Source organism: Limulus polyphemus, unplaced genomic scaffold, assembly GCF_000517525.1.
Source record: "Limulus polyphemus unplaced genomic scaffold, Limulus_polyphemus-2.1.2 Scaffold1337, whole genome shotgun sequence".
Taxonomy (NCBI): Eukaryota; Metazoa; Arthropoda; class Merostomata; order Xiphosura; family Limulidae; genus Limulus; species Limulus polyphemus.
The window spans coordinates 117,959-128,507 of NW_013666947.1; the positions used below are offsets into that span (position 1 = coordinate 117,959).

The window sequence follows — 10,549 nt, forward strand, 5'->3', positions numbered from 1 at the left end:
AGTTATTACAAACAATGATTCATAAACAAAAGGAACACAAACTTACAAACAATATAAAATTTTCTTTCTAATTTAGAACTTTCTTAATATCTTATCGAGGGTTTTATGATGAGCCGGTTGATGTAAGTACGATTCGCCAGAAAGCTAGCTAGCTTTGTCTCCTTGGCTACACACGCTGTTTTCCACCATCGAAGTTGGTAATATTTTCGTAAAAAAGATACTTATGTCCCATGAGAATCCACTGAAGTTAAACGATTTGTAATGTTCGAAATTTATAAATATTCCTGGTAGAATATCTTAAGTTTTCTAAAAATCACAATTATAGCTTTCGGAGTTTATAGTATGCTGATTATAGCGAACTAATAATAGACACTCTCTTGGCGCGTCGCGTTAGTTATATTTATAGTGTGGGAACGTTTTCTAGAAACTTCAATCTTACGTAACAATAATGGTTAAAACGTTTATATACACACACATATTGTTGATTTTTACTCTCGAGAATCTTCTACAACTTTGGAGAATAGTCGGAAGTTGCGCAATACATATCTAACACTACACGCTATGCGTGTTTTTAAATATAAACTCAATCTAAACAACGTTCATATTAAAATAAATTAAAACAAATTCGTTGCAACATAATAGTTTACCACACCAGGAATATAGAACTTTATTTTACTATCGTAACACGTGAACATCGCCACCGTTTGTCTCCTTCCTTATTTTGCTCTTTTAAATGAATTGAATTTTTCATCATGAATGATAGAGCTTTTTCATGACTAACTTGGAGAAGCCCAGGAGCTAGATTAATTTTTCGGAATATCCCTTTTCACATATTTCCTAGTAATTCTTAAACATTTTTGTTCTGTCAGTTTTTAAAAATACACTTAAAACTGTTATGGATGCTGTCGCTAATTCCTGTGACTTTAAGAGGATATTTTTGTATGTTTTATAATAGGAAATATGAAGATCATCAGTTACTTGAGAATTGGCATTTCCACAACTAAATATATGTATGTCATTGGTCAATTGTTCTCGCTGTATTAGTAAGGAGATATAATTCAGTGATTACAGGTTTTCCGCGTTGTATAGATTTCTTGATCCTAAATAACAGAATTAGCAATAGAAATCAAAGGATTTTGAGCTTACCTAAATATACTTTTATAGTGGGGTAATTTAGCGAAAACATCGTTACACGAATGACAAAAGTGCCATATGTTTTTCATAGGTACTTATTGGTATACTGATCAAAAAACTTTCATACTCCAAAAAATTGGGTCGTATCAGGGGCATGAAATCTTCTAAAATCCAAGATGGCCGCCATGGATTTTTGAAAATCTACTTTGTCATAGTTCTCTTAATAATTAACATACAAGCTAATGTAATACATCGTTTCGTACATTTTCAGAAATGATAAAACCATTGCTGTCATTATTTTTATGAAGAAATACAAAGGAAATTTATTATGACCATGATGTATACAAACAATACCAGCATGCAGTACACAAAATGGTTGAATTACATATTTTTATGGTGCATTCAGAAGAAATACTGACCACTCGTCACTTTTAAAAAGTAAATAACTTAGAAATAGAATCAGTTTGTAATACTTCTTTTTTCACATATACAGCTACAGAGGTCTGTACATGATAAACCAAGTTGAACATATTTACAGTTTCGACAGCCACGTTCAGACTTGTAACAACACTTGACCAGCTTTGTACAGGCCTTGGTGGCTTCTTGTATCGCATTCCAAACTGGACTCTAACGACCATCGTGCATTGTCCAACGTCAACCCTATGGCACAGGAAGGTATGGCTGAGCCTGGAGACTGATTGTCTAAACCCCGGCTTGGAAGAATGCATACTGTTGAGAATCCAATTAAGTCATGAATAAAATGAAACAAAAATAAACATAGTGATAGCTATCAACATTCAATGAGTAGCAGAATAATAATAAAGGAAAACAAATGTTTAAACATGTATGTCTATTTGCGTTGGGGAAGGTTTTCAAGGGTTTTGTTTTCCTTTAAGAATAATTCCCTTTAACCAGCATTCACCTTTTAATTTGTACTTGATTTATTGTTCATTACGATGGTAAAATATTCCACAAGTTGAAAATGATCAGAATCTGCGTGTACTGTCTCGAATGGATTGTCTTGGATGAAAAGGAAGGCTTCTGTGACTGGAGGTTAACTCTTCCATGCTTGCCATACGTTTTGCTTACCCTTTCGGAAAAATGAAGAGGCAGTGTCGCATCCAGTGAATGCATGAAAAACTGGCAGTGTTTGCGATGTTTTGTCCCGATATTGGCAACTATGGAGTTGATATTTTAAAGGCAAAAATCTTTGTCAACCCTAAATCTCACGTGTCGGGCTGCAGTCGGACCGAAAAGAACGATGACGGTTCTGGTATTTCGTCAAACATGATAGATGATATTTGGCGACATTTCCCACAAAGTCACCACATAATATTTTGGAAAGAAGGGCAGTGTCCCACATATCAGTAGCCATGGTTATGAGATTTGCCACTGCAGGGTATGTGGCATACACATGAAAATCGCCATTTCATCACAGAAGATAAAAGTTTTGGACCTGTTGGTATTTGGGCGGCTGTTTGAGTCTCAGACACCACTTGAAGTCTCTGCTTCTTCATCTTGGTGCCCATTCTCTGATTTTTATTTTCCTGTTGATTTCTCTTTCTAGTTTTAATTAGTTGAATTTCTGATGAGATGTATGATGCCACGATACGCTATTTTCCATGAAATATTATGGTGTGCCTTGCTTGTCAAAGTCTACAGGAACAGGTAATGCATTAAGATATTTGAACTGCTGCACATTTTCCAGTAAGTTTGTTTAGATTTCTTTGGCATCTCGAGTTGTACGATGTTGAGGACATGATAAAGATTATGTGTCTGTTTTGCTCTGGCATATAACACAACATGACCAATCCATGTTGAGGCAGTTATGTGATCATTACCTGCAATGAGACAATAAAAAAAAGTTTGTAAATCATTTGTATTGAACTAAGCTTGCACTTAACTATTTTGCTATGAAAGTTATAATGATTACTTTTAATTAATTATTTATTAATTAATAATTAATTATTATTGAAAGGTGAAATGGAAACCTTAAATCTACTTGATAATGGATCTGATTCAGCATGGTAACAAGCAACTTGAAGTAAAAAAAATGCGCAAGAACAAAAATTAGTACACAGGAAAGTTCAATTTATTCAGGGACAACATTTGTGACCAATTTTATTCCTTAAACATCGATACAGATATTATGTTTAACAAACCATTATGCCTAGAAATTACAAAATATTACTTTCTGATATCAGATGGGCATTTTGTGTACTGTGCTGTGTTGTCTATTCATACACAGACTTTAAAAAATATAATGCATTTTGAACAATTCAGCCAATATTGTCTATCCCGTGCTGATATTTTTAATATATTATAAAATATATTTTCTCTGCATTTTTTCATAAAATTAATGGTAGAAATGAATATCTCGTCAATGAAAATGTACAAAACGATGTATTACATTAGCTTGTATCTTAATTATTAAGATACATATGATATAAAGTAATTTTCAAAAATCCATGGCGGCCATCTTGGATTTTTATACATTTTCATACTCTTAATATAGCCTAATTGTTTGGAGCATGATTTTTTTTTCATTTTTATGCCCATAGGTTCCTATTTTAAATAACTGGTGCTTTTGTCACTCGTGTAACGATAATGTCTTTTTATGTTGCTAAGCCACGTCATTATTACACGTGGGAATTATTGTGATTTTGTGTTTCATTTTTATAATTATATTCAGTGTTCTTGTCCTCTGTCTTAAGTAATCTCGTAATTGCTTATAGTCACCTAACCTTATAATTTATAAACGTTACTCACAGCAAACTGTGTGGACACACTAGGACGGCTAGAAACATCCCTGTACTGTTTTCGATACAGTCTTCTTGATCAGTGTAATTACCAAGGGAGAATGTGCAACTTAGAAATAGATACAGGTGGCTGATATATAAGTCACACTATGTAGTAAATGGTTTGGAACTTATACTCTACCAGAATAGAATTATGAATGGTAGTTTCTCACAATGCGCTATTTACAATATGGATCACACTAAAAGCAAGATGTTTTTAAGTTACATTCAGTTTTTTATATGAGCAAATGCAGATAAGGAATATAATTACTAGATGCGAACATCGTGATGTAAAGTGTTTTAAAAAACGAACTACAGACTCAGTCAATTTTTTTTTACCATTTTTGTGGCTTAGCATTAAGTTTAAGGCTAAAATTAGGGTTTCTAACCCTGCGGTTAGCAAGCACAGATAGCCCATTGTGCAGCTTTTGCTTGAACATAAGTTCTTCCATTCGGCCTAATCATAACTCAAACCAAGTGATTAATTCTAATGTATGAGAATTTGAAAAAGAAAATTTATGTTGACGAGAAAGCCCAGGTAGTTAATAAACGAAATTAGCTTAATTAATGGCGATATTAATTACTAAAGCTTCTCTTTGAGAACATTTCGATCCAAAATCTTGAGCATCCAGTCGTGAATTTTGCGCGTGTTCATCATTTAAGAACGCCTCGATACTTCAAGGACACAACAAACTATAGCTGATGAAGGAAATGAGCAAGGGCACAAATGTTTTTATGTGAAGTGAGATAGAATCTACAGTCAGGTAAGCTAAGAAATAGTAGAAAAAGAAGAAAGGAGACAATAAGAATGGTTATTTTGAAAGGTCACGTTAATGACACAATAGGAGCTAGTTAAGCAGGTAAATAGACTATAAACAGAGGAATTCGTAATCACTTTTCTTATGGACTATCGAGTGCTCCAAAGTTTGGGAATGTGTTACATCTATCCAAATAATGAAGAAAACACTTGTTTAATATATAGATGAATAAAACACCAATAAGGCAGTTACAATTAATGGACCTATTAGTAATAGTTAGTCAAACTGACAACTTCTTGGGTCAGTAGATCATCAGCAATATATGATTCGTCTCGAGTTAGAATGTCTGTAAATAACAGAATGAGCACTTCTTATGGTCCATCAACGTAGTCATTATTTTGGAAACAAAATATAGATTAACTATAAAACAGAATTCAGCTTACTTAGCTCTCTCATCTCAGCCATCAGTAGAGCTGGACATAAACTAAATCATACGTTACATGATGCGTATCATTAAATAAGGCCATTCCTCCAACGCAGTGTACCTTCGATGTAATCTGCTACACCCTTTCAAAACTATATGGTTTTTCACCAAAATAGCAACTTATTGGATCAAAGGTGGTAATAATGTATTTAATAATTATATTTCACAGGATCTGTACTTAATGTGTGTTAAATGAATAAATAAGATATTTTAAGAGAATTTATAGATCTGCACTCAATTCAGATTTCGCTATTCAAAGGGCACACATTTTTTTCAGTGGAAGACTTTTTACACATTTTCTGCACGAGTTTATTAGATCAGATACATAGCAGTCTTTTAGTTGGATGTACAATTTAACACCCACACAGTCCCCCGCTGGTTCAGCGTTATGTTTACGAACCTACAACGCTAACTCCAGGGTTCGATTCCCTGCGGTAGACATAGCAGATAGCGCAATATGACTTTGTGCTTAAACAAGACAAACACATATAACTGTAACCTACGAATTTTAAACGCATGCTAAATATAAACTGATAATTCAAACAGTGTTTTAAGAAAAAATTTGTTGTGATGTTTATTTAAAAAATATGCACAAAATGTTTGTTCTTTCATAAAACATTATAATATATTCTTCAACATTCACAAGCTTCTGATGCAGAAACGCTAAGACTATACACGCATTTTTTTTTGTTGGATATTGATTGCTGACTTCAATGCTTTTACCACCTACTCATGATTATGTAAAAACTAAAATTGACAAAAACTTCTATCATAGGCAACAAAATAGTCTAATTACACTGAAGTATTTTATATAATAAACAGACTTTACCTATTACTAAGGGCACAACTACCTCTTTTACTAGTTTAGTCAAGTTCACAAATTCCCAGCCCCCCCCCCCCACCTTTTGGGGGCTCCCACAATAGCTAAAAATAGTGGTTAAGCCCCTCTCCCCAAGTAATTGTGTTTCACAGGTCCTAAGAAATCTGGTTGTGACACCTGTAACTTCTTTAAAATAGGATGTGCAGTAAAGTAATGATTTATAACAATCTGGTGATTATTGTTTTCATGTTCTTGCATATTGTTTTATTTTTTTAATTTAGCTGATTAACTCATTTTATGCAATATTTAGTTCTTGCTCTATTGTTATGACGATGGTCTGCGTATAATATACATGCTTAAACGTTTGTTGGTCCATTGTATTGACATCAATGTCAGTGCCAGATTATTTCGCATTGTTTAAAACAATTTTAACATTTCTGTTTAAGATATTCAGGTACCAATTTATTTTGTCTCACCTGTTTGTTTTATGTTCTGCAAAGTAGATGTTTATACTTAACAGCTTGTATCCACTCCAAACTTGCAGAAGCAATGTCAAAAAAGAATTCACATTAACCAATATTTTCATCTTTGAACATTAGAATGTTATTCGTATGTATTTTGTTTTGCACTTAAATTACAAATTTGTTCACTGTTTATTCCAACTACAAAATTTAATATTTTCTGAAACTAGTACCAGGAAGGTATTATTGTATTATCGAATAAACGTACAATGTGATGATTCTTTATACAATAATGACTCTTATATTATGCATTCTAAATTTAAAGTTGATTTACCTAATTTCTAATATTCTGCCAGTCAGAAAGTATTTGTAATGTTTTGGTGTTTGAGTGATTCAGGAAAAATAATATTGATTCAGTAGGGCCTAAAAATTATTCTTACAGTTAGTTTCTATCTCTTTACTTTATAATGTTTAAAAAATGAGTTATTCCCAGTTATTTTGTGGTTGTATGATATTGTATCTGCTCATTTATTTTCACAGGGCAATCTTTCCTTACTTCAAAATCAAATGTATTCATAATACATTAAAATAGAATCTTGATGTGAAAAATAAGACACATGTGAATGTTTATAAAGTTGATGTTTGGAAATACATATGAATTAAAGATTCTTATGGTTTGTCTTAAATTTCGCGCAAAGCTAGACGAGGGCTATCTGAGCTAGCCGTCCCTGATCTAACAGTAAAAGACTAGAGGAAAAGGCAGCTAGTCATCAGCACTCACCGCTGGTGTAGCGTGTTAGTGTTGTTACGTAAGCTGAAGCTTCGAGAAACTCTCCACACGCCTATAAATATAACGAACGCGACGCGCTAAAAAAACAGTACCTATTATTGGTTTGCTATAGTTTGTGTACTATAAACTTCGGAAGCTATAATTGTAATTAACGCTTATTAATCGGAAACCTCAGATATTCCATCGGGAACATTTATAAATTTCAAACATTACAAATCATTCAACTTCAGTGGATTCACATCGGGCATTAGTACTTTTACGAAAACATTACCTAACGTCACTGGTAGGAAACATCGGCGTGTGATCAGTGAAGACCATAGATCTAGCTAGCTCCCTATTAAGTGAATTGTATCTACATCAAATCGAAATTAACTCGCTCATCATAAACCCTCGATAAGATATCAAGGAAGTTCCAGACTAGAAAGAAGACTTTATATTCCTTGAAAGTTTGTAAAACTTTTGTATATAAATCATTGTTTGTAATAACTGTTATTGTAAATTGTATTATTGTTTGTATATTAAAACATATTTGTATAAAACAAAGAAAACTGTGTGTATCAATCTTATTGGCAAATATCATAAATTGGATACATATCGGCATTTATTTAACTACTGAATCTAAATTACAATTTGACTCAGTTTTAGGTTATTAGAAATTGTAATACGTAATATACTACCTTAAATTTTCTGTTCGTTACGTTGGCTGACTACTGTATCAAGAAGTATTATTTGTGAAGACCCTTCTCATGAGAGAATATGACGTTTCTCACGAAAACGCTTACCAACAGCGCTTTTCACAACGTCAAGCCTATTAATCATTGATGTGATCAGCGAAACGTTCATAAACTTGTCTCTCTTCTCACCAATGTAATTGGATTCACAGACCATACAATTGATCCCATAACTCATGTTTGTCACCGCTGTGTTATATCCTGATATATATCATTGTTACAAGATTTTGCATTCTTATATGGAAGATGGCTTTTGCTCTTCGTTATCCTTTTATGTGGACAATCCCCGACGAAAGTATGTAAAGAAGACGTTGGATTGAATAATATACAGTTCCTTTTTAATCTGGAATTTTATATAAAATATAAGCTTAGTATTTCATTCACTACCCGAAATCTTAGAGGAATATGTTGACTAAAATGCAGCTTTTGGATATTAAGTTGGAAAAGAGACGTTTGATCTAAAACGTAAATTCTGTAGAAAAAGCAAAACGCTGAAATTGAAACAACTACTGTGTTGTTACTGTTTACGTAGATTAAACTTTCAAGATTTCCCAAGTGATCTTGCCTTCGAACCATTTATACACCCCTCTGAAAAAGAAATATTTTCTTTGTTCGTGAAGTCAGTGTGAACCCTATTTGAAAAGCTGTCATCTCCCTTGTATGTTTCATGACGTAGAAGCTGAATTAGTAAATAGTTGTATCCTGCCGCTATTTATATGTAATGGATTAATGCTCTGTGTATCTCTAAGAAAACATAACATATAGATTCACATAACAGGGATTGTGCTTTTACAAGAAATTAGACCACAAAAATCTGTAAAGACCCGTAGTAGATAATTCTTTCGGGAAGTATGTGAAAATAATGACAAGACATTTTAATGTGTTTGTTAAACAACAACACACATTACATTGTAAAGTAGTTCTACATTGTGTAGTAAAGAGGTATGTGCAGAAGCACAAGTTACCCCACAGAAAGTCATCATTCAGGTGTTTTGTGTCGACTATAGTTACACACAATATAGTTGTTACGAAAATAGTAATTCTGTTATGTAACTGCAGTAACAAGTTATACTTATTACAGAAAGTAATATTTCAGATGTGTGGTCTATACTACATAAAATCGTCATTCTGGTGCTTAACAAATACCATATCTACATATTATACTTACTACAGAAATGTTTTATGACATTTATTCTATACTAAAAAAAAATGGTCATTCTAGTGTGGTTCCAACAGATGTAAAGTACATTTCAAGGTCATATCCAAGAGACCATAATTGCATGAAGTGTTCAAGATGAAAAGTACATCTAAATGTGCCAGCCAAGGTATCCTAATCTTACGTGACACACAAAGTGCAAAGTAGGTCGCAAGATCAGTATTATAGTTTTTTATTTGACTGTTAAAAAAATATATGGAACATGGTGAACGATACATTTTAACGTCGGTGCAAATGAATCAAGTATAATGATATGTAGCACACAAGGTGCAAATTACGTTTCAGCATTAATACTAAGAAACCCTAATATTATGTGATACACAAGGTGCGAGATACATTTCAACATCAGTAGGAACAAGGAAAGTTCTTAGGCAAAATTGTTTAAACGTTACGTTTTTGTCATTTTCAATATTACACATTTACCACAGTTACTATTTTCTTTGTCGCGACTACAGATATATTTCTTTAGCATGTCATTCTAGTGCTAAATTTAACCATTTCCCTCTCTAACTCCTGATTTCTAGAGAAGGATGGCCGACAACTCGTAGGGAAACCTGCCCCTCCCCCCAAACCAGCTTCTTTGCAGTACACTGCAACAGAATCCAGACATCATGTTTCTGTAAAAGGTAATTTTGTATAAATGCATATAATTGTATTTAATAACTTTCCTTTATTGACTCTGTATAAGTTAAATTAACTTACCTTTAAATTTAGAATTAAGACCAATGTATTATGAATATTTTATACATTTTTTTACGCGCATATTTTAAGTATTTGGTGTTATCTCTACCTCGCTATTAATTTATGTTGTTCTAGAGGCATAGCGTAACATACTATTAACTCTTTACTTTGGGTGAGCGTGTTTTATAAACAGGCCGTGTGGCTTAGTTGTTAGCTTCCCGAATTGTGAATCAATGGTCGCGGCCCATTGACATACTTTGTGGCTGTTCCTGCGTAATAAGATTGATGATCAAATCCCGCTATTTGATTAGATCAGCCACAGAGATGGTGATTGGTGCTGTTAAGTAGCTGTCTCCCATTTAGTCTATTAGTTAAAATGAAGAACGGCTAGCTTAGATAACAATTGAGTAGCTTTTCAAGAATACCTGAAACAAGAAGAAAAAGTTCTACAACTACTGGTGTTTTAACAAGCAATGAATTGATGTAGAATTTCAGTGAGATTATTTCTTGTGTATCTTAAACTATTTTAAGTTTTGTGAATCGTGTTGCTAAAGTTTAGTATAATGGGTATTTTTAAATTCACACAAGCACAGAGTGTTTGTTTGTTTGTTTTGAATTTCGCGCAAAGCTACACGAGGGCTATCTGCGCTAGCCGTCCCTAATTTAACAGTGTAAG

At 33.1% G+C, this 10,549-nt stretch overlaps 1 protein-coding gene across 5 annotated transcripts in view; it reads left to right on the forward strand.

The window, feature by feature from the left end:
• The window catches only part of LOC106463154 (coiled-coil domain-containing protein CG32809-like), a 164,870-nt gene that overhangs the window by 117,092 nt on the left and 37,229 nt on the right, over positions 1-10,549 (forward strand). For all 5 annotated transcript variants that reach the window (XM_022390582.1, XM_022390580.1, XM_022390579.1 and 2 more), the window contains exon 10: positions 9,717-9,818. In XM_022390582.1, coding sequence (XP_022246290.1) covers positions 9,717-9,818 — 102 coding nt within the window. The remainder of the gene's footprint in view (positions 1-9,716; positions 9,819-10,549) is intronic.